Source organism: Melitaea cinxia, chromosome 10 (genome assembly GCF_905220565.1).
Source record: "Melitaea cinxia chromosome 10, ilMelCinx1.1, whole genome shotgun sequence".
NCBI classification, from domain to species: Eukaryota; Metazoa; Arthropoda; class Insecta; order Lepidoptera; family Nymphalidae; genus Melitaea; species Melitaea cinxia.
This window is the reverse complement of record NC_059403.1, coordinates 15,879,656-15,906,011: the sequence shown is the minus strand read 5'-3', so window position 1 is coordinate 15,906,011 and position 26,356 is coordinate 15,879,656. Positions and strand designations below refer to the sequence as shown.

The following is a 26,356-nucleotide window of genomic DNA, read 5'->3' as shown; positions in this document are numbered from 1 at the left end:
AATATAAATATAAGATTTTATTTAAGTCCACCATAAGTTACCCTGACCACCGTCGTTTCTTTCGTTGTAGGTTTTTTCGTACTTCTTGTCTTGACTGTACTTGCGACGGTGTCATCGTCGTTATCCCATGAAAACACAGGGACCTCAGACGTTAAAAGTTCCCAAATTACTTCTGGATCTATAAAAATAAGTCTATATTAATTAGAATAATATAAAAGTTATATCATAGTGCAAGTGTATCAAAATCTAAACTATTTTTATTTAGAAAGAAGTTTCTATATTGTCATAGTTACATAAATCACACTGTATGTGTTAATATAAGGCTGGCTCGATCAAGATTGTAGTACGTTTTAAAGGAGAGTCATAAAGTGGCTTCTATATTAATTTATTGGGTTCAATTTATGTTGCTTATAATTAAAGGTCAAAGGTAAATTCTTGTTAATAATTTTAGTTTTCCAACGCTGATGTAACTGTATTCAAACTTGTTAGATTTATTGTACCTGTCAGATTGATTGAGGTATCTCTTCAATGTAATATTTAAAAATAATAACGTCAATTAACTTTTAGCTTTAAAACAGGATGAACTCGACTTAATAAATGCATTAGCTTTGTGTTCATTAAATAATCGTAAATTGATTGTTAAAAAAATGTATTTTAGGGATAAAATTTGAATGAGAGATCACTATATAGTCTCCAGGAAAAAAATTAACTAACAAAAATATGGTCATATGGCTGAAAATAATAATAATTATTATTAGTATATTATTTTTAAATATATCTGAATTTGGCTAAATCGACGTTAGGCTATATCAACAACTTTAATTTTATACTTAACATTTTAGTATACACTTCAATAAAAAAAGAACAAAAAAACTTAAATAGGACATTCCACATCTTTGTTAACTCAAGGCTCTATGACCTTCAAATTCTTCCCTGTCACCATGTTAGAAGCCTTAAAATGTTTATAACTCTTCATTCACATTCTTAAAATAATTAGACATGCCTGTATAAGTAGGTCATAATAAGTACTTAAACATTAATCTTACCCTTAAAATTATAAATCAAGTTCACAGCACCAGTTAAGGCGTGCACTATATCAAATTCTGACATCAATTCGTCTTCACAGTCTGTATCGTCTGAATTCATGTCAGGCGCGGCCAGCTTCAATAGCGCCTGTACAATTTTGATTAGCAATTAAACATTCACGCGGAGCGAATACTTCGTGAAAACAGGCGTTCAAATTAAATTGTATGAAAACGATTTTAAATCGACTACGAAAATATTTAAAATATTTTTTCTGTAAAATTCGAAATATGTTACTGGAATTCAATACAAAAATATTAATTTTTATATCTATTCAAAAATTACTTGGCTGCCGATTTTTTTGACACAAATGACACAAATTCTCAAATTCAGTAAAGCTTTTACAATATATCAAAGACAGTGATAAAATACATAGATATTTCCATTACAAAAGATAGATATCATTTTATGAGTGTAATAAAACTAAAACATGACATTCCGAGTTAGCGCCTTTTATATGTATCTGCTTCATCTTGTAATAAAATGTAAATAAATCTCTTAGTAGAGCAATTTATGCGTTCTATACTTATACAGTTTTTATTGTTTATAATAAAAATGTTGGAATATAACTTCATTTCGGTTAAGTAAATGTTACTGTGAGCTATTTACTTAATGCAAAAAGTCAAATAAAATATTACATTCTTAATATTATTAAGATTTGCTTTTCAGTTTGTTTCTAAGAAAAAACTTAAAGATTACTTGACCGAGTTTAAAATATCTTTTACTAGTAGGTACGTTATCACTGAATGAGGTTTTGGGCAAAGCCCTTGAGACTATGTAGGATAAGGGTGCGAGTGGATTATTTTGAGATTCAGAGGCCAGGGCGAACAAACTTTTCCAGCTCCAAATTTTTCGGCTGACCAGATTCCATAAATTCATTTTTTTTTCACCCATAGTACATAATTATGTTCGGTTTATTCCGCCCCTCGTGCTCGGCTTGTGCCGCCCCTCATAAAATGCTACCCAAAACCATGGCCCTTTTGGCCCTAGGGTAAATATGACCATTGGCGATGCTTGAACTACGGCTGCTTTGGATTAATGTACAATTTCCACGTTATAAGTAACAGTAGCTATCAAGTGTCTATGATAACAACTGGGATCCAAGGCTTTATGTGGCACGGCAAAGAGACCCAAAAATACATCGAGACCAAAATCAAATATGTGTGTGTATGCTGTGTGGCTACGGCACTAAAGAATTTAGCCACCCTCTCTCTTCCCGTGGGTGTCGTAAGAGGCGACTAAGGGATAACAAGGTTCCACAACCACCGTGGAACTTAAGAAGCCGACCGATGGCGGGATAACCATCCAACTGCTGGCTTTGAAATACACAGGCCGAAGACGGGCAGCAGCGTCTTCGGTGCGACAAAGCCAGTACTGCGGTCACCAACCCGCCTGCCCAGCGTGGTGACTATGGGCAAAACACATGAGTTCACGTTATTTTTGGCGTGAACTTGTGGAGGCCTATGTCCAGCAGTGGACTGTATAGGCTGTAATGTAAAATCAAATATAAAGCCGCCAGACGCCGCGTTGGCGCAACGGTTACAGCCATGGATTGTACCCGTTGTGCTGGCGGTTGCGGGTTCGATCCCTGCACATGACAAACATTTGTATTGGCCATACAGGTGTTTGCCGTGGTCTGGGTGTTTGTGCAGTCCTTGTGGGTCTCCCCACCGTGCCTCGGAGAGTACGTTAAGCCGTCGGTCCCGGTTGTTATCATGTACACCTGATAGCGATCGTTACTCATAGTAGGGAATATATCCGCCAACCCGCATTGGAGCAGCGTGGTGGATTAAGCTCTGATCCTTCTCCTACATAGGGAAAGAGGTCTATGCCCAGTAGTATGATATCACTACTGGGCAGTGGGATATTACTGAAGCTGAAGCGAAAATCAAATATTTGAACAAATATAACTATCTGCCCAGAACAGGAATCAAATCTATTCGCACCACTAAATTATCAGTTAAAAAAAATGTGCTTTAGACCACACGACAGAAGTAAAACTTCTTTAGTTACAGTAATATACGAAACGCAACTCTCTTTCTATCTTCACTAACTTCTTCCTCTCAACTTCCGTTCGCTTCACCCGATCAAACTTTTCCTAACGCTCTCGTCACACATTCACCAGCTTACTCCCCAACTCAGCGTACTTAAAGAAGTTTTACTTCTATAAGCTGTTGTATACAAAAATCTTATTTAAAAACAATACATCAAAGTACTATAAATAAATAATAGGGAAATGTCTTTCATTATTACGACACCGGTCTCAGTTCGTTACCACTAATAAATCATGCTATTTTGCGGTATTTATGAATTTTCGTTGCGACATTATAATAAACTGTTTTAGGCTGCATTAACACTATCAACTTATTAATAATTTTATTTTACACGTACCACTAGAATGATGTTAGAAATTAATTTTCTATGTAACAGAATAAAAAGTATAGTAAAAAGTTCTTTGAGGATGTGATAAATGTAAGTCGATCGTGTGAATTCGTTCTTATTTTTTATTATTTGATTATGTAAACAGCGTAACTGGGAATAAGTAGCTCTTGTGTAAGAGTCTCGATTTCAAGATAATATTATAGTATAAAGATTAGGAATTTGCAAACAGTTGAACGGTTGTTGCAATTGCTATCACGAATCGGTCTCGTTTAGGAAATGTCGAGGTTTTGAAACTTATGAGATCGGGTCTATATTTTGTAAAGTCTTTAGTTTTCTTATTTTTTATTTGGTTAAATCTGGTTCTACTGCTGACGTGTTTTTTATCTATTTATATTAAAACAAAATTATGTACTAATAAACTTAGCTGGCGCTTTGGTGTATTTGACAGTGACTTTACTTCACCCCCAAAAGTTGTAAGTTCGATTCTGCCTCGAGTATGAGTTTGATATACTTATGTTTAAAAAATATTACAGTTGGCTTAAATACAGATATTATATTACTTATCTTATCTTTGACCAGAAGACCATGATTAATTAAGAAATACATATCTACTTATTCATTATATATTTACAAAAGACAAAAAGTCTTATTTTATCATTTTAAAATGATAAATATTTTTGTCACGTTTTTATTATTTCTTTTGAATACCTAGGAATACTACTAAACGCAGTAGTTACAATTAATATTATATAATTACAAGAACTTTTCACACACGCATAAGTAGGTAAGTAGGCTCTAAGTAGCTTCCTTTAACTGATGAAAAAATGTAAATAATCTTACCACATAAAAAGTTAATTGTGTTCGCATTGTTTTCAACATGCAACAATCAGTTAAAGAAAATTTGTTATATAATTTACCTGTTCAGTGAATGGTGCTTTATTTATTGTCATAATTAAAGATGAAACTATAGAAAAATTAATGCAATTTACTCCTTAAGGGGTTGACGCCCAGCAGTGGGATGGAAATAGTTCCTTCAGATCGACTGTCTAAATAAACACAAAAAAAGTTTACTAGTCTAAGAAAAAGGTTAATAGCATATCAAATGGTAAATAAACGAATCAAATAACGCCATCTATCGGAATGCTTTTGGGTTCCGATAGATGGCGTTACAAGAAACCTAACGAGGTCATTCGTTCAGTAGATTTTACTCCTCATATTTTTTTCATACCGGGGGCTTTCTATGAAAATTTGTTGTTAAGGGGTGTAAAATGTGAGAAATGAAATCGTGTGAAACAAATGACGCTGTGGCTCAGTGATGCTACGAGTAACGTCTTACAGCGCTTTATCTGTTCATGTAAGATGAGATTTATTTATTTATTTATTTATTTGGAGAACGGTACAGAAACAATTACAGAATAACAGCGTAGCATAAAACAGAAAAAAAATAGATACAAATTGTCCCCTCTATGTCTCACTAAGAACATAGGGATAAGATTTACAGCAAGGACAGTAATGATGATTAGTTTTTACTATTATAGTCTAGAGCTAATGAAACCACCAAGGCAACTAATTGATCTAACTAAATAGCTTCCTAACTTTAGTTTTAAAAAGATGCCGGGAGCACGAGAACATGTCTATATCATTAAATAAACTATTGTGTAGAACACACATTCTGTAAAGTGGCGCGCGTTGACCTATATTTGTTCTAGTTAATTCTATATGGAAAAGGTTTTTAGACCGAGTTGGTTTAGCTGGAGCTCGAAAATACAGTTCTGCAAGAAGTTGTGGTGCGTTTATTTCACCCATGCAAATATGTCTGAGGGTAAGTGCATCAGTCATCGAACGTCTATCGCTAAGAGAAATCATGCTGTATCTATCTAATAATTCATCATAAGAGCACCTTGGGGAATAAATACGGTAGTTGAGGATACGTAAAAACTTTTTTTGTACAAGTTCTAGGCGATTTTTGTATGTATCGTAGTATGGGTTCCAAATGGGGGATAAATACTCAAGTTGTGAGCGCACTAAACTTTTGTAAAGACACATAAATGTTTCTTCTCGCCTAAAAGATTTCGTGATGCGGCAGATAAAACCTAACATGCGGTAAGATTTTTTTATTATATGATCAATGTGTGTATCAAGCGTAAGCTTTGTATCCAGATAAACACCTAAGTCACGAATCGACGGTTCAGTATCGAGCATATGATCTCCCAGCAAAAAGGTGGATGGTATTATGTTTTTATTTCTTGAAAATCGAATATGTTTGCACTTGCTATAGGCTAAAAATAGTTTATTGGCTCTACAGTATTCATTTAGTCTATCCAAGTCTTCCTGCATCAAACAGATATCATTATTGTTTGTTACGGTGGAGTATATTTTTAAATCGTCTGCGTATAAAAGAAACTTTGAATGTTTAAAGCAAGGCGAGATGTCATTAATAAATAAAGTGAATAGTAATGGACCCAATATCGATCCCTGTGGGATACCGGATGTCACAAGTGCAGGAGAAGATGCGTATCCATTCATGACGACAACCTGGGTACGATTTTCTAAGTACGAAGAGAGCCACCGAAGGAGATTACCTTTAATGCCATTGTACGATAACTTTCTTAAGAGCAAAAGATGATCCACCTTGTCAAACGCTTTTTTATAATCAGTGTATATAGCTTCAACTTGGCCCTTTTTGTCTAAATTTTTAAATATGTAATTTGTGAAAACTAATAGATTTGACAAGGTAGATCGCCCCCTAACGAATCCGTGCTGCTCCTCGATAATAGTATGCTTAAGCTTCGATGATATGAAATTGTGAACTAGTTTCTCAAACACCTTCGGAATAGTTGATAGGATGGATATTGGCCGATAATTTGGTATTTCATTTTTCGAACCCGATTTAAATATAGGCGTTATAAAAACCCTTTTCCATTGGCTTGGAAATACACCTTTTCTGAGGCAGTTATTAAAAATCATTTCAAGCGGAAAAGAGACATTTTTACTAACTCTTTTTAAGAATATAGGTGCAATGTTATCGGGGCCAGGCCCTTTGCTAGGATCTATATCTTTTAGTGCTTTATAAATGTCAAGTTGAGGTAGATAAAGTTGATTCAAACATATGAGGGTCTCATTAGTATCTAGTGTGTCAGAAATTTTGTAAGCTTCTAGATTTACCGGCTCAAAAACTGATTGAAAATATTGAGAAAACATACTACAAATTATGCTTGGATTACTAGATGTACAATTGTTAAGTTTCATGGTTTTTGGATATCCTGAGTTAGTTTCTTTTAAATCAGAGGTGTATTTCCAAAACAACTTTAAATTGTCTTTAAGAGACTTTTCTATATTTTCAATATATAGATTGTAGCAGTTCCTAATTAGTAGTTTGACTCGCTTCCGCAGTAAATCAAATTCTTGATAATCTCTTAATGAACCGTAAGTTTTCCAACGCATCCATACCTTAGTTTTTCGCCTAAGTGTAGAAATTAAACTTTTAGAAAACCAGTTCGGATAGCGAGGGGGTTTTGATTTTGTCTGGGGCACATGTTTCTCAATTATGTCATTTAAGAGATTGTAAAATTTGTCAACAGCTAATTCGGGAGACAGATTGGCGAGTTCCGATGTCCAGTTTATATTACAAAGATCCTTGTTAATGAGTTCGTAGTCAGCCTTAAAGAAGTTTCTCTTAATTTTGTGGTCGTTGAAGGTTGACATATGAGGTTCCCTATTGCACGCTGAATGTAATATTTCGAGTGGAGGGTGGTGAGGAACAAGGTTGAGTAGCGGATCTTCTGCAGTGTTAACAGTTATGTGTCTGCTGGTACTAAAAACGAGATCTAGTGTTCTGCTGTTCTCATTTAGAATAGTATTAAATTGATGCAAGTTTAATAAGGCCATAGTGTAAGTTAATAATTTGGATATGTCAGTATCGGACACAACTGGGTGTGGTGACGGACAATCAGACAGCCATTTAAGGTAAGGTAGATTAAAGTCTCCTATTATCATCAAATTTGAAAAATGTCCATTCAAATAAACATCATGCAGTTTACAGAAAAACCTATCAAACATAGTGCTTTTGGATGCTGGTGGTATGTAGCATGCGCACAAAAGTAAGTTAGAGTAGCAAGGGAAATGTAAGTAAATTTCCTCTATATTATTAGCCTCAAGGTCAAACCTTCTTAGTACATTAATGTTTTTTTTTAACTAAAATCAACAGGCCTCCACCTCCTTTTTTATCCGTGAGATTAAGATTTCTGTCTCGACGGAACATTAAGTAGCTATCGGTCTTTATTTCAGAGTCAAAAACAGCAGAAGAAAGCCAAGTTTCGACTAGGATAATTACATCGTACTCACAGGTAAGTAAATTTAATTTCAATTGAGTAATTTTAGTTTTCAAGCCACCACAGTTTTGATAGAATATTAATAGATTATCTAAATGCATTATTAAAAGAAGAGTAATATATTATATAAGCTATTGTATGTAAGTAAGTTTTGTGTAACGTTTTCGTGCTCCCTGACATCAACACTATACAACGACAAGTACAACAGAGACAGAAATAAATATCAAAAAAATGTGTAAAGCTCAGAACAATATTATGATGATTATGTGTATACGCACAAAGCGGCATCGCCCAGAGTCACAATATTTTCTTTAAATCACTACTACATCGGATATGTACCACTCGCGCTTCGTCACTTTTCCTTAATAGAATGCAATGATTTTTCACCCAAATGTACTTATAATTTTTAGCCTTTGCGTGCTGCCTAGCGGTGCTAAATAACAATTTATTTTTGAGCGTTAAATGTTCGTTTATATAAAAGCGGGCATCCTGATTCGTAGCAGTGGCGGCGACAGACATGGGCGGGCCGAGAAGTGAAGCCACGGTGAGAGAGCGGCGCGCGCGCGCAGCGGCAATCACATCATCGCGCAGCCGGCGTGTACTAAGTTGAAGTACAATATTTTTTGGACGGTTGCTAGGTTTGCCGGGGGCTACCCGATGGACGGACCGAATGTCGCTTTCTTTAATGTCAATACCAATTAACTTTCCTATTTGGATAGATAAATGAACGAGATTTTCAGCCTTTTTCTCGGGAATATTTTGTATTTCCACATTACAGCTGCGAGAAACCTGGTCTAGGTCATCAAATTTAGCCTGTAAACATTCCAGGTCCGTGCGCAATTGACTGTTCTCCTGCTGTACTGAGATGTTGAAGTAATTTTTTTACGTACACTTGACTAGTGAGTAAGCTGGTAAATACGTGACGAGAGCGTTACGAAAAGTGTGATCGGGCGAGGCGAACAGAGCAAAAGAGAGAGGTACGAGCACACATTTTTTTCTATTTCTCTCGTAGCCAGTTACGATTCGTTTATCTAAGACACAGTGCAGGCCTATTGTGCAGAAGTTTTACTTCAGTCGTGTGGTCTAAACAACACTAGTTTTTTTTTTATCTGCCAACATTTACTGTACATAATACATACATTTTATAGCATACGAATAACACATGTCATTGTGTTTTGATTTTAGAGTTTTATTATTTTAATTGATTACAATTTGTTTAATTAAATAGAAAATATTAATTTCTCAATAATTAGCGTGCTAATTATTCTTAAGGAGTAACCTACAGTTGCGTGTTCGCTGATACACACTTTTTAGTTTGCTATCATGTTAGACATCTGAACTTATATAAAAAAATAGAGACCTATCCTATGCTTGAAGTACTTAAGTCGTTATGTATATAACTTAGAATTGTTATGTAGAATGTATATAGTGGTATGTATAAATGATTAAATTTAATGCCTCTCGCTTCTATCCATCCTGAATATACCATACATGACAGGAATACACGACCTTAATTAGTCATTGAGATATAAAATATGCATCATATGTTCTAAGTGTGGAGGGATGATTCAAACCACCTTGATTCTCATGTTTCCATTTACGCTTTGTATCGTATGTATCAACAGTGTATGATTTTGCGTGACATGATATCGAGTCGCTTATGGGTTTATAGTATTCAAATATTTATTTTCAAATCATCATATTTATATCCGTCCGCCAACAGGCAGTGGAGTAGCGTGTGGATTGAGCTCTGGCCCTTCTTCTACACGGAGGCAGAGGCTTTTGCGCAGCAGTGGGATGTTATTAGCTGAATCGGACGTTATATTAATAAAAGTACACACACAATGCCAAGTACTAAGACTATATAAGAAAATAAAGCACCAAGTGTCACAAAAAAAAAAATTCGGTTTAAAACAATGAATATAAATAATTATAATTATTACCTTACAAATCAACAGAGGCCATAGATGTACCACGTTAGAGGTGACTGTAGCTGCTTGCTTCACCCCTGATTTAGCGAGATTAGGGCTTAGTAGAGGGGAGAAAGGCAAAAGTGGGGAATCAGTAGCGTCCACTGGAACCTGATCGCTGACCCAGACACAGCGCCATGCTCCGAGGTAGAAGAGACGAACTAAGTAACATCCTGAAATAACAAACAGTATCTCGGCACAATTTGTTTAAAACAATCTTCATTTAGTTATATCCTACAGTGTGGAATATAAGCATATATGAGAAAATTTCAATTCGTATTATATTTGAAATTGCATCAGCATGGTGTATCCACCTATATGTGTTTGTTACATTTACATTAAGTTATGTGTAATATGATATTTCTCTTCAAGCTGTGTGGTTACGGCAGTAAAAAATATAGCCACCCCCTTCCGTAGGTTATCTTTCCGTGGGTGTCGCGAGAGGCGACTAAGGCATAATACAGTTCAACTACTACCTTGAAACTTAAAAAGCCGACCGATGGCGGGATAACCATCCAACAGCCGGCTTTGAAATACATAGGCCGAAGACGGGCAGCAGCGTCTTCGGTGCGACAAAGCTAGCCCTGCGGTCACCAACCCGCCTGTCAGCGTGGTGACTACGGGCAACATACATGAGTTGACGCCATTTTTGGCGCGAACTTGTGGAGGCCTATTTCCAGCGATGGACTGCGATAGGCTGGAATTATGATAATGATGAATGATTACTTGTCACATAGTCTTTATAATCCGTAGTTTTGGTCAATTTAATTCATTTTTATGTCCTATATCTCCATCACCTTTGAGTCTTATTTTGACTTTTATCGGTCTCTCTACTGTCATAGACAACAATAAATATTACAATTTTTTTTCTGTCGGACTGTGTTTCAAAGCCAGCGGTTAGATGGTTATCCCGCCATCGGTCGGCTTCTTAAGTTCCAAAGTGGTAGTGAACCTTGTTATCCCTTAGTCGCCTCTTACGACACCCATGGGAAGAGAGGGGGTGGCTATCTATATTCTTTGATTCCGTAGCCACACAGTACAGTGACAGTGACAGGTAAACGGGAAACTTAATAGTCTCCGTGACACCGTGAACTTTTTTTTCATTCGACTTTTTTAAATATACGAATAAATTGTTGTGTACATCCTTAAGATAAAAAAGGTCAGAAGCGTGAAAAAATTTCGGGCTTAAATTAAAGTGTTTGGATTGTTTGAAGATATATTATTGTTTCATTTTTAATCTAGAAAAAAATTCAGTTGATAAACAACTGACTTTATTTAATTATTTGTACTCGTTTATTGTATTCTATTAAACATTTAAGAATAGGTATTATTATTACTATTTAATATTTTTCACAATAATTAAATAATTTTAAAAATGGAATATATTTGAATAATTTTACGCAATATTTTTGCACACTTAATGACATTGAGAGGCAGAGTTGCTTCCGTGGGAAGACCCGAAACTCTCGACCGGAAGCAAGTAGTGTATTTTATCTTTTATCGTTAGAAAAAATCTAAGTATTGCAGTGAGAAACAATACACAATTATTTTCGTGTCTGCAGAAATACGGATGAATCTATCTAAGTTTTTTGTGGAATATTTTGTAAGTATTTACAATATTACTAGCGTTCTAGCTGACCTATCGAATATCGTATCGTCTTATTTTTTTTTCTTAAATATAATAATTACATATATCAAAATAAAATATAGCCTATCTTTCAAGTTGGATCAAACTGCATACGGTGTGCAAATTTAATTAAAATCGGTTAAGTAGTTTAGGAGTCCATTGCGGACAAACAATGTTACGCGTAATTTATATTATTACAAGATAATACATCTTTGCAGCCAAAATATTTTTATTTGTCATTATTTAAGTTGACAGAGAGTTGTAGAGCATTTGTTAGTTTCTTCAAAAAGGGTAATTATAGTATTTATAGAGTTGAAAGAACTTTTTTTGTAATAAGTAAACATTTTATTAATAAAGATTTTATAACCTTAAGCTGACAAAAAATACAATTTGTAACGGGTGAAGCCGTGAGGGTTTTCAACCATCATATGTTAACAATATTAATATGGACCAACCATTTTTTGACAAAGTCGGACGGTGTTGCGGACCGCCACCAGGCTTCATACCCGGAGAATAGATGTGGTAGCGCGATCGCCATCCTTCAGGAGTCATGTTGAAGACGAAATTCTCCCATTGGTGTTCTACCTGATAAATAATATACCATTTAGTTTAAATAGGACACAGCAGGACATATCTGTCTCAAGATTTGGAGAAGCTTGACTGGAGAAATACCTCAACCTTACAAAAGATCACGGTGAAATGATACTAAGATCTACAGAAAAGTCAGGTATAGGGTCAGCAGTGTACTTGCTATGCTTTTGATGTTGCATCCGATCATAGGCTACGGTATTCGCTTACTCAGAGCGATCTACACTATAAAAACTTTTTTCATTACTGCATTGATTAGCATTTTTCAATTCAAAATTAAATCTTCTACTTTTAAATAAATTAGACCAGAAAATTGATTAATCTTAGCTAAAATTTGCAGGCTTAAATTTGGGTAAATATTTGCAAAATATTTAAGTTCCTTCTTTAAGCTTTCACCTCCTGCTTGTTTGTAATAAATAAAGTAAGCAAATATATGTCTCTCTTGAGAAATTCCAAGGCACGTATTCGTTAATCTGCAGTGACGTAGTGCGGCAAGCTCCATTTCTTTTCCTTGACAGGCTGTCAGGAGTTCGCCCAACTTTTGACTGCCACTTTAGGCCATACATCACATACCGTTTTGTTGTGTTTTTTTTCCCTCTTAACATTCAATTTCATATCATCAGTCGTAGTCAGTCGTGAAATGTCTTACTATTTGACTGATTAATATTGGTGCCATATAAGTGCCGTTCATATTTTGACGCAAAATTTATTTATGAACTACTACAAAGTAGGTAAAAACCAGCCAAGTGCGAATCGGACTCGCGTACTCGGTACCATTGACTAGGTAAAATATTTAGACAATTTTTTTGTCTTAATATTTTTTGATTTTAATTTAACTATTTATTATTAAAGTAAATATACAATGCAGTATTTTGAGAATATTCCAAGTGCCTACCTGTTACCATTTATTGATATCGAGAAAATATAGGCAAAAAATGGCGTTTTTTGTATGGGAGCCCCCCATAAATATTTATTTTATTTGGTTTTTAGTAGTTGTTGTTATAGCGGCAACAAAAATACATAATTTGCGAAAATTTCAATTTTCTAGCTATTGCGGTTCTTTAGGTACATCCTGGCAACAGACGGACGGATGTACGGATGGCGAGATAGCGAAGTCTTAGTAATATGGTCCCGTTTTTACCCTTTACGTACGGAACCCTAGTAAATTGAACCTTTTTAATGTCTATAATTAGAAATATACTAAATACAAAACTCACACACACACACACACACACACACAACACACAGAAACATGCATAAATAAACTCTTTTTTTTTCTTTTGTGATTGAATTATGATAATGTGTTGTGTTAACGGTATGTTAAGTTTTATTTTACAAGTATGAATATGGAAGAACGGGACATCCTGACACAGGTAAAACACTTACTTAAAAGGATGTTCCAACAACGGTATCATGTATGTAAACGTTTTTTCTAAATAAATTATTTTTATTTTTTTATTTATTATTTATTTATAATTTGAGACAATCCAGCTTTTTATGACTGAATAAATAATAGTTGTGAAGCAAATCCATTTTTTCGCTATTGATATTAGCAATTATTTTAAGTCGGTAGAGTACAATTTTAATAAAGTTTTGGGTGGATAAAGCCATGTTTAAAAATCTCTTATCTTCTGCAGTTCTTTGACTTGTCAAATAATTAATGTTACCATGTTTATTGTTCCATTTCAACACAGTTGTATTGACGTTTTAATCAACACTGTTTAAGCTAGTACGGTAAATATATGCTAATAGACATTGCCAAAGAGATTCGCTAAGTACGGTATTGGCTCTGTATTGTTTGACCACTATGAGATACAATACGAATAGTAACGCTATGTCAAGATTTAGTTAAAATTAAAACGTATGAAACATGACGATTGTGTGTTCGACTCCCTCCTCCTCCTCCCTCGAGTCTGAATGAAATATATTCGCTAATTTGTATATACAGTATAATTTTCACATTAAACGATATATATAACACGAGAATGTAGTTGCTTACCTTAGTAACAGAGCATGTGTGTATGTGAAACAAACTTATTTATTTGATTATTTATAACTTTTACTCATAATAGAAAATTTAAAACTGAAGAAGACTTACAGCTTAAACAAAACGGGGTAATTTTTTGATAAACACAATTTTTTTTTTCATAAACGCAAATGAAAAAAAAACGAAATAAATTAAATTGACAAGGAATACAACGTAGGTAGTCAAGTAAATACGCATTATCAAAGATTATTAAAAAATGTTAATCATATCTCGATCAAATTTAAATTATATCACAAAACAACCGCCAGCTTCCGATCAAAATAAGAATCATCAAAATCAGTATAACTAATGAAAAGTTTTTCGGTAGAATACAACGTAAATAAAAAAAAAACAGTCAAGTAAATACGTATTATAAGATATAACTCGAAAAGTACTTGTCAAATTTCGATGAAATTTAAATGGAACAACATAACATGCACCACCTTTTAATTAAAAAATGATCAAAGTCAGTGCACCCAGTAAAAAGTTCTGGGGTTCATAAAAAAAAATACAGTCGAATTGAGAACCTTCTTTTTTTGAAATTCGGTTAAGAATAACAGACGAGTAGGACTACGCATAAATCTACTAATAGAATCGATGTGTTTCCAAGCTGGTGAGCATGATATACTACTTCACTTTACTTTTATCATTTCCTCCAATCCATTCAATATTTACATACGTCGAATTCCATCCCAGTAAGTGACGGCGTCTACAAAATAGTCTAATAGAAAATAATAAAAAAGCTTCACGGAATTTCTTTCAAATTGAATAAAAGTTTATTTATGGCTGGGTGTTGATAAATGACAGATGGTACTTTTGTTTTTCATTTACCAACAATACTTCCTTGTTAAACACAAGAATTAATTGGTAGATAATAATTTATTAGCCTTAAACTGTTTTCTGCTAGAACTTTAGTTTGCGTAAGAAAGAAATCAATATCTAGCAAAGAAATTATATTTACCAAAGGTCAATCAATAATTTGGACTTCCAGGATTCAAAAACTTCAAACTTTGGAAGTAACAAAATTAAGTCGATTAGAGAACCTTACCCTTTTTATTTTCATGTCACTTTCAAATACTATAAAATCAGAAGTAAAACAATTGTGATAATATTTAAATAACAATAAACTTCGTAACTTTAAAAACTTGACGATTCATTGAAAATTAAGAGTAACTTAAAGATATTATAAATTTAGATCAAATTCTTTTCATTTTATTCTTCGAGGCTGGAATTCGATAGATTGCATTTTTCTTAGAAAGAATCTCCAATTAAAAGCAAAAGACAAACTCGGATCCCTAATAAAGGTTATTCCTGTGAATAGCAATATCCGTAGTCATTTTATGGTATGAAATAATGAAACTTTCTTTGATTTAAGCGTTTTATGCATTTTAATCGAAAACTATTTGTTATTATAGAAAAATGAAAAGAGATTTTCTTAAGTTTTTCCAAAGTGGAATTATTTTTAATTATAATTGAGGTAGGGCGCAGCAGAAAATTTCCTTCTCAAAATTTGGGGCAGCTCGACTGGGGCAGTACCTCGACCTTACAGTAGATCACAGCCCCATAATACTGCTTTCAAGCAGTGTTGTGTTCCACCCAGAGCTCCTTGGGACTATTGGGGATAGGTTGGAGATAGGTGGGGATAGGGTTGGTAATGTGCTTGCGATGCTTCTGGTGTTGCAGACGTCTATAAGCCACGGTAATCGCTTACCATCAGGTGAACCGTATGCTTGTTTGCCGACCTAGTCATATATAAAAAAACAAGTTGTAACATTTTGAGTTTATTATCACAAGTTATTAAAAGTTCTTCAATTAAGCAACTTAATGCTTGTCTTATAGGTAACAGCCGGCTATATAAATAAATACGAATATTATAAACATAATCAGGCGGGAATTAGACCCAAAAACCCTGGAGCAGAAAACAAGGCCACTACAACTGCGCCAACGGTCTAGTAGTCATATGCGAGTTTTCGTCTATTATACGTATATTTACTCGTGTATTGTATTAAGTAGACTTCATTTTCTTCCAACAGTGAAATTTAACAAACTTGTATCGAAGGACCTGTGATCTCTATGGCCATCTCTGACCCTAGAACTTTCACATCGCTAAGTTTGAACTAATGAGGTCACGGAAGGTTGAAAGGTCTACTCTCTACTACTCTTTCAGTTTAATGTATTCTTAACTGAATAATATACATATAACTATAACGCAATGCTCATACTAACAATTAAGCCGTCAACTCGTTCAAGCATGTAGCATATGGATAGTACTCGTCTGCAGAACGATGACCTTAGGAGGACCTGAGCGTGACTTAACTGCATATCCATAATCGTCATTTTACCACCATTATCCTGGAAAAAAGTCATTTAGTTATGGACCATATGTCTTTTAATCATACAATTTTTTTGTCATCAAATTATATCAATATTTTTTATCAGCTACCCAAATTGATTTATATTTCTTGTCAAATGTCTATTCTATTTTTTAAGTTTTGTTTTTATTTAATGGTGTCTATGGATTATTACGTTATGAGTTATTTATGTCTAGTTATGTGTTCTTCTTTGCTCTTTTTAATTCTTTTTTTATTGTGTTATAATTATATTACTTAACACGAATTATCATTTTTCGTTTTATTAACAATACTTGTACTTTACGTATTAAACGTATTTTTGGTGCATATTATAATTTTAATGTCTACGATTTGTGTTATGCGCCAAATATTTTTTCCTTTGTTTTTAGTTTTATCATCAACCTTCCAAGACTATGCTTATAGGTTTTTTTTTTACCAGGTATATAATAAGTATCTCAATAATACTATGTATTTTTTTCCCCCAAAGCATCTAACCAAAAATAATACTAGACACGTAGACTTGTGTGATTATTAAAATTCCACACGAGGAGTTACATTTCAATTTTAAAATCGACATCTACGTCAATATTCTGCCCGATCTCGACAAGAACTAACGCGTATCCTATGAATACGGAATGCGCTGTATGAACTTGAGGCAAAATAAACAAGGGGGAAAATTGTCTGGCGTGGCATTTTTGCTATTCCTTCGATTTTACTTATCTTTTCCTTTTATACTCTTTCGATCTTTCGAAAGTTTCGTATCTTTTGTTGTCTCACTAGATGTCGAAAGGGTGGCGTTAGCTTGTTCAGACAGCTTTGAACAACATATTGAGTGAAGTTTTTGAGTTGAATGAATTCGATTTGTAGATGTACGAATTTCCATTTGCTGTTGTCTTTGTTTAGCAAATTTACATTTATAACAAATTATAAGCATTCGCTGCACACCAGCTGAAATGCTCCATAACCTTAAATTACATACATAAATGTCAGAGTAGAAATATCATCAATTCAGATTAGCGAAATATCACAGGACATTATGATATGATATGATTGAGCTGTTATTCAAAATCTGGGGCTTCTGCTTGCGTTAGCTGTGGTTAACACATGTGCTTTAGTCATCTTGGTGTTTTTTTCTAATTGTTTACAGTGTAAATAGTAGATTATTGTGGGAATAGTGGTTAAACTAACTTTTTTTACTGTAGGTAAGTGTTTAGTTGTAATTGTATCGTTCTTTAGAGCATATTTTAAATTTTAAAATGGACCTCGATCGTCCTCCTGACCCGCCAGATACGGGTGGTACTACTGACTCTGAAAATACTTCTGAATCCTCTTCCTCTCAGCAAAATTTAAGAAAACGCCCCGCTATTGAACATTCCAGCAATGCCTCTTACAAAAAAACTATTGTTCATCCATCCACAGCTAGTCCGTCAATACAATCACTTTACACCCATCCATCCTTTTCCGAAGGCCCTAAAAGTTACTCTGATGACGACAAAGGTCCTTTCATTGTCCATGTTGCCCGTGAAACCCCAGACCCAGCCTCAGGAACTACTGTTCGCGCTTTGAAATTCGGCCAATTTTTACACACTCATAAAATTGGCTCAGTTGCAAAAGACGGCGTAAAAAATGTAGGCAGAAACAAAATTTCTGTTGAGTTTGTTTCAGCTCAAGCTGCAAATGATTTTTTAAAAAACCCTATATTAGCAATGTGTAAGTTCAATGCTACTGTACCGACTTACAATATAACTCGAATGGGTCTTGTAAAGGGTATTCCGGTTGACTGGTCAATGGAAGAATTAGTGGAGTCATTAGAGCTCCCATCTGGCTGCGGTTCAATCATGAAAGCTCGAAGGCTGAATCGCAAAAATATTCAGGAAGGCTCAGTCACTTGGGTTCCAACCCAGTCAGTGGTTTTAACTTTTAGAGGTCAAATCCTCCCAAGTAGAGTTTTTTCGTTCCACACATCCTTACCAGTAGAAACGTATAATTTACCTACCATTCAGTGCCTCAATTGCTGCCGTTTTGGCCACATTAAGACACAATGCAGGTCAAAGCCAAGGTGCTACAAGTGTTCACAATCGCACACAGGTGAGTCATGCGACGTTTCTAAAGAACATGCAACCTGCCTACATTGTTCTGGTAGGCATTTTACAACCGAGAAGGACTGTCCTGAATACCTACGTCAAATTAAAATTAAAACTGATATGTCCACGGATAACATATCCTATATAGAAGCATCCTCTCGCTATCCCCCTGTTCGTCGATCATATGCAGAGATGACAAAGGAAATGTTCACTCCCCCCGTATATACACTCCCACCTCCTCAACACAACCTCCCTCTTCACTTAATAAGTCCTATCGTAAAACGGTAACGCATTATCCTCGTCCTGTACCCGCCCTAGGCAAAGGATATGATAAACAAGCCCACCAATCTATTGTGGGTGACATCCCTTCCTCTCTCCCTAATGGTTGTGCAGTAAACAACCCTCATAGACCCTTAACCCCTTATAGTAGCAACCTATTAGAAAACCTTGTCCAAATGATCCTCAGTATTATTACTACATGTAATGATATGTCCTTACCGCCCAACGTTGCCGCATCACTTTCTCAACTCTTCTCTATTCTCAAAAATGGCCCCACTCAGCTTCCTTCAGTGGAACTGTAAGAGCATCCGCCCAAAAAAACACGAAATCCTATCTTTAATCAATCTGCATAATCCTGCCATTATTGCCATCTCTGAAACATGGTTGGTCCCAGGTTCTCGTTTTCGAGTTCCGGGGTACTTTTGTTTGAGAGATGACAGAAGTGATGGGTATGCAGGTAGTGCCATCCTTATTCGGCACAAAATCCCCTTTTCCCAAATCTCCATATCCTCTTCCAGCCAGCATATCAATGCTGTTGCTGTTAGATCCTGTGACATTTCCTTTTTATCTCTGTATATTCCTCATCCTAGTCCTTCCCTTATCCCTGAACTCCGTTCTATCTTTTCCTCTCTTCCTAGCCCCGTTCTTGTCATGGGAGATTTCAACTCCCATCACACCTCCTGGGGATCCCACCTTACTGATGGTTTTGCTCTCTTGTTGTTGGACATCTTTGACGAATTCAACTTTTGCATTCTCAATGATGGTTCACCAACTCGAAGAGTTTATCCTAATCAGAACCCCAAATCTGCTGTAGACCTTTCCTTGGCCTCCCCTCCCCTAGCTTCTATGTTGTCCTGGAAAGTCCTCCCATCCACTTTTGGCAGTGATCACTTTCCCATTATCCTTGCAATGCACTTACGACCTTCCCTGCCTCCTATTCCTATGCCCATTCTTAAATTTAAATTGAATATTGCTGATTTCTCCCATTATGCTGAATCTGTTGATAGCATGATTGACATCCTCCCTGATTCTCAAGATGATGGAAATATTTTGATTTGTTATGATCTTTTTCTTAAAGCTATTTTAAATTCCGCTAATATCCACTTACCTAAAAAGCACCTCTCAAAAACACGTTTGCTTTCCACCCCCTGGTGGGATGAGGATTGCAAGCGTTTGGCTGAACTAAGATTGGAAGCAGAAAAGGCATACTCTCAGAGCATGTGCCCTGAAAACTTTATCAGGTATCAAAAATTGGATGCCAAGTTTAAACGCTTGGTTTCCAAAAAGAAAAAATTTGGTTGGATACGTTTCTGTGAATCCCTTACTCCTCGCTCTCCTCCCCGTCTAGTTTGGAACCAACTTAAAAAATTTCGCCGATCCCTTGCCTCGGACACCCTATCCTCTAATGATCCTTCCGTATGGCTTAATGATTTTGCAGACAAACTCGCCCCTCCGTTTGTCCCTTGTGAGGACAGCATCTTTACTTCAATGCCAGCATCTATCTCGGATGAAATGGATGCCCCCTTTTCTTTTTCTGAGCTTCAGTGTGCTCTGAATGGATTGAAAGATTCAACACCTGGGGAAGATGGCATTCCATACTCTTTTATCCAAAATTTAAATGATAAAGCAAAACATTGTTATCTTAACATAATTAACACCTTGTTTATGACAGGAATCGTCCCGCAATCATGGAAGTCCCAAATTATTATCCCTATATTGAAACAAGGTAAAAATCCCCTAGACAGTAATTCTTATCGTCCTATTGCTTTATCGTCTACTCTGGCAAAAGTTACTGAGCACCTTTTGAAAAATCGCCTGGAATGGATAGTGGAAAGTAGAAACATTCTGTCTCCCTCCCAATTTGGCTTCCGGAAGGGTTTCAGCACAACTGACAGTTTAAGCTTATTCACAACAGACATTCGATTAGCTTTTGCTAAGGGAGAATATCTTGTAGGCATTTTTCTGGACATAGCGTCTGCATACGATAGTGTCCTTCTTCCGATACTCAGGCAGAAAATGCACCAGCTGAGTATTCCGCCAAGAATGGTTCATTTTATATGTAGTATGCTATCTTGCAGAACAATATCTGTGAGACATCCACTATTCGTGCTTCCTCCCAGATTTATCTGGAAGGGTCTCCCTCAAGGCTCTGTCCTCAGTCCCTTGCTCTATAGTATTTATACACATAATCTCGATATGTCTGTTGATAGCTTTTGTAACATTCTGCAGTATGCAGACGACATAGTTTTGTATTATAGTTCAGATTCAGTAGAAAATTTATCTTTCCGCCTCAACTCTGCTTTACATTATCTAGGTCAGTGGCTGTGTGATAACGGTTTATCACTATCAATAAACAAATGCCAAGCTGTCACCTTTACCAGAAAAAGAGTAGCCCCTGTCTTTGATTTGTTTTATGAGGGTGAGCGCATCAACCTGGTGGACAAGGCAAAATTTCTTGGTATAATACTCGACAACAAATTGAACGGATTTTCCCACATAGAATATATTTCCAAAAAGTGTGAAAAATCACTTAATGTATTAAGAACAGTATCAGGTGTATGGTGGGGTGCACATCCCTACTGCTTAAAATTAATTTATCATGCCCTTGTACGTAGCCATATGGATTATTGTCTGTTTGTTTTAGACCCTATTAGTAAGTTGCTATCACAAAAGTTAGATAAAATCCAATACAAAAGCCTACGGATTATTCTAGGTGCCATGAAATCGTCGCCCACTAATGCCCTACAGGTTGAGTGTGTTGACCCTCCTTTGCAAATCAGAAGACAATTTCTAAGCGATCGTTTTGTCATAAAATCATTACAGCTGTCTTCCCATCCTCTTTGGCCTAAACTTAACAAGCTCTCCCAACTCTGCAACCCAAACCGGCCACGTTCCTACATTTTAATCAGCTACACCAAATTTTCAAACCTCCCAAATCCTTTCTCAACCTCTTGTATCAATCCCTTATTCTCTACTTCCTTCAAAGCCCTTACCTACAATGTTCCTATCGTCACAGATTTGGGTCTAAAGAAAGGAGATCCTGATATAAAGTTTAAATTTCAAGAAATTCTTCATCAAAATTGGTTAAATCATCATCATATATATACCGATGCATCAAAACTTTCCCCGTCCAGCTGTGTTGGTGCTGCCTGCTGGATCCCTAAATTTAAAATCATCCTCCAATTTAAATGTCCCCCTGAAACATCTGTGTTTACCGGTGAAGCTGTTGCTATACTTGAAGCCATCCTCTTTGCCCTCTCCCATGACTTAGGACCGACCGTAATCTTTACTGACTCACTAAGTTGTCTCTTAGCCATTAAGGAAAATCCCTTTCGTAGCAAATTAAAAGTTTCTATTGTTTTTAAGATTAGAGAGGCTTTGCTCTCTTGCAGTCAAAAGGGTCTGCATATTCTACTTGTCTGGATTCCAGGCCATTCTGGCATTGCAGGCAACGAGACAGCGGATTCATGTGCTAAAGCTGCAATCCAAACTGGTATCCTTGACCATTACAAAAACTCCTGCCAAGACCTCCGTTCCCTAGCCAATATCCATATGGACAAGTCCTGGAATTTATCTTGGAGTTCATCAAAATTGGTAAAGGGTAAATTTTACTCAAACATACAACCAGACATCCCAAGACGCCCTTGGTTTTTTCTTCATAGACATGCTAGTCGCTGGGTCACATCCAGCATATGTCGCTTGCGTCTTGGTCATGCGTGTACACCTGTTCATCTTGCCAAAATCAGAGTTCGTGACCACTCATTGTGTGAATGTGGCCTTGACGAAGGCACGGTTTCCCACATCCTTTTTTCCTGTCCCAAACTCCTCCGTCCTATATATGACATCCTTCCCTATGATATTCCCCGCCCTATAAATGTTCAATGTTTGTTGATGTTAGTGTTTAGTCCCTACTGTACATTTTTGTGTAAATATTTTGAAATAAATAAAATTAAGTTGTAAATAAACCATGTGTCTGTCCTAGTGTAATTAGTTTGTAATAGTTTAGTTACTAACAGTGGTTATCTTAGTCTAACATTAAATGTTTGTGTTGTTTTAGGTTAAGGTGTAACAATGAAAGTCTTACTATTTTGCCTGTTTTCAAAATTAAATTGAGACTGTTATCTCAACTGCACCGATCAATCAATCTCCTACGTGTGTTCTCCACTCTACGTGACATTGGCGGAATCAACCGTGCTTCTCTGGCACAACTGAAAGCCATTAAACCAATCAATCAATCAATACCAATCAATCTCCTACGTGTGTTCTCCACTCTACGTGACATTGGCGGAATCAACCGTGCTCCTCTGGCACAACTGAAAGCCATTAAACCAATCAATCAATCAATCAAAATCTGTAAAACACTTCCCGTTCACGACCTTGTCAGTTATAATTTACTTAATTTACTTAGAGAACAATTTAGATATTGAGAAGTTAAAGGAACACAAAATTACCACACTTCAAGTAACAAACAAAAAATTAAATATACCTAAAATGAAAAATATATATGGCAAACGTACCAGCGCCTGTCTGATTCTTCTTGTCAATGATCTCTACTCAGGATTAAGAAATAATATAACTCCAACAAATATAAAATACAAACTTAACATGCATTTCTTGAAAAAACTATAACAGCCTGTATAAATATTGTTTTGTAAACTTAACATCTCTGTATGTGTATGAATATTTTCATTTACTGAGCTGCCCAGCTTGTCGGATTTCTTTTAATACTACCTTCATAATTATGTTGTTTTGTTTTGATTAAGAACTGCATTGTGATTTTTGTTTTGCGAATGATAAATGAACGACATATTCCTATGTAAACCTAATTGGTTTTTTTTTGTGATTGTGTAATTTGTATTATTCTTACATGTTTGTGTTGTAATAATAAAAAAATGGATTGCTGTTTTTGATGTATATTGAGTATTCATTTTGATCTTATTTCCATTTATTAATTATTGTCCTCTATAAACAGGTTATACGGATAATAAGCATTGGTGGAAGACTCACTAAGCCAGTTTTTTTTTTTTATTTACACAAATTCAAATTTTTCCTCTTTCTGTGATATTTGAATAAAAAATAAATAAATCGGAAATTTTCCATCAAAAATCTTTTATTGCTAATTTAATATTCTTAACTAAAACCTTTTTTGTTTTGGAAACTAAAATAGAGTTAATAAAAACAAGTTACCTGTTGAAATAAATTGAAGGCGATCTTTTTATTTCCAAGGTTTTGCTATCATCTTCAAAGCTACTAATTTCGCTAATTAACGTTAAAACATCTGAGGTCTTTGTTCAAAAGATTTATCGATAAATTTTCAATTTCGCAATGAAAGGAATTTAAAAATAAGATATAAAGAATAAGAATAAGAAAAAAGATTCTTAACTTACGTTAAAAGAAAAAAATCGATAATAGAATATTTTGTAACATAAATATGATGTATTTTAATTAAATAATAATTATATAAGATTATCTAAACTATAAAGTTATACGGCAAAAATTATGAAAGCTCTATATTTCATTGTTTAAATTGGCCTTAATCTTGTGATTAAGGTCATTTCGACTTGTTACGCTTACAATGTCGTATTTTGATAAATGTTTGTGTAGATTAGACAGATGCTGCCCATCGACCTGCTGTATATTTCTCTATTAAATTTAAAAATATAATATTTATTAGTACATTAGTCGTGCCACTACATTTATGAGTAATATACCCCGACCCCCAAAACTTTTGTCTTAGCTTTTCATCAAAATAGTCAACAGAATTTTTGGTAATATTATCACAATTTGGGTGTTCAAATGAAGAATCATTTTTTTTCTTGCAGCTAATGTAAATAAAGACTTACAATACTTTTTACCTCAAACACAACCACTTCAGCATCCCAGCGTCTACTTGCCAGCTCCTCGGCCTTTACCCAACCGTGTAGATATTGTCTCGCAGATTTCGGTAAAGGTTGCGTCTGGTCGTCGACCCAAATCATTTCAGCTGTTGATTTGCCTGTTTTACTCATAAAATGACTTGCTCGAAACGCAGCTGGTCCCTAAAGAAAAGTATATATTGAAGATATTGGGAATTTAAGTGGTTTTCCTGATGAATCATTTAGTATTTTCGATAATTTTGTAACTGAGCGCAATTTTTTTTGTTCATTTACCTTCCTTTGCCATAGCTTAAATCGGTATAAAAATATTATTTTTTTTTAGTCATAAATATTCTTAATAATATTTTCTACTCAAATATACAACACAATTTTCCTAAAACTCCTAAAGAGAGTATTATTTACAAGATTATTTTTACTTTATCAGAAAAAAAAAACCATAGTTCTAATTTGGTTGAAGAAATGAAATAATTGTATTTGCTGGCAAACGAAAAAAATCGACTTCAATTACATCGACAAGTAATACAACGTAGGTAGACGAAAAAATAGTCAAGTAAACACGCGTTGTCAAAGATTACTCAAAAAGTTGTTATCAGATCTCAATGAAATTTAAATGTGACTACATGATAAATACCAGCTTTAGATGCAATTAAAAATCATCAGAATCGATACATCCAGTAAAAAGTTATGCGGTATAATAAAATGAAGGTCGACGAAAAAATTGTCAACTAAAAACGCATTATTAGATATAACTCAAAAAGTAATAACTATAATAACTATTAGATATCAAATAAATTTAAATGAGACCAAATGACACGCACCACCTTTCGATTAAAAACTTTTTTATCGATATCGGTCCATCCAGTCAAAAGTCCTGAAGTAACACACATAAAAAAAATACAATCGAATTGAGAACCTCCTCCCTTTGTGGAAGTCCGTTAAAAAAAGAGGCATTTGCCCAGCAGGGGAATATTAACGTCACAGAGCACGTTTAGCCCTCCGCGTCGGTCCCAATTGTTATCATGTACATCGGATAGCGATCGTTACTCATAGTAGGGAATGTGCATCGTGGTGGACTAAGGTGATCCTTTTCCTACATGGGGAAGGAGGCCTATGCCCAGCAATGGGATATAACAGGCTGAAGCGTTCTTAAGCCTGGATCATATATTCAGAGAACGATTCATTCGGCTTACGAAGCAGAATTATACGTGTAATAAAGTAAAAGTCAATTTATATTTCATAATGATCACATTCGGTCGCGTCATAACGTCGTTACCGATCTTCATAGAGAAAAGAGTAAAATAAATCACGACAAATTGAATTCATCGATTCCCATAAAAGATAGCACGTGTGACGTATTCGAAAATATTCATACCATTCCCCAGAAATCCGGTGATATTTCGTTATCTCGGAACTCTCGGAAGGGACATTCGCTAGGATCTACTTGATGAACTAACACACTTTGTCTCGTCATATCACTTTTCTTGGACATTTTTATTCAATTAATCTATTACTTAACTTTATTTTTTTTTAATTAATATCATCAACATTTCAAGAAACAATAATGTTAATTATATTAAAACGACATTGACGTAAATTATATTATTGTGACGAAATGAAACCTTTTTGATAGTTCTATTAGTACCGATTTTAAAAATCACCTAATAACGTAATAAATACTGTATATAAATATGAATACTAATAGCAATTATTTCAACAGAGTTATTTCAATATATGTTTGACATATTTTTATTTGGTGAAA

At 35.0% G+C, this 26,356-nt stretch overlaps 1 protein-coding gene across 1 annotated transcript in view; it reads right to left on the bottom strand.

Annotated features, from left to right (window-relative positions):
- The window catches only part of LOC123657480 (androglobin-like), a 40,896-nt gene extending 14,810 nt beyond the window's left edge, over positions 1-26,086 (bottom strand). The window contains exons 1-8 of the mRNA XM_045593023.1: positions 25,970-26,086; positions 24,577-24,759; positions 21,697-21,699; positions 16,234-16,359; positions 11,849-11,978; positions 9,740-9,939; positions 1,047-1,173; positions 42-178 (exon numbers count right to left, since the gene is read on the bottom strand). Coding sequence (XP_045448979.1) covers positions 42-178; positions 1,047-1,173; positions 9,740-9,939; positions 11,849-11,978; positions 16,234-16,359; positions 21,697-21,699; positions 24,577-24,759; positions 25,970-26,086 — 1,023 coding nt within the window. The remainder of the gene's footprint in view (positions 1-41; positions 179-1,046; positions 1,174-9,739; positions 9,940-11,848; positions 11,979-16,233; positions 16,360-21,696; positions 21,700-24,576; positions 24,760-25,969) is intronic.
- Between the last annotated feature and the right edge of the window lie 270 nt (positions 26,087-26,356).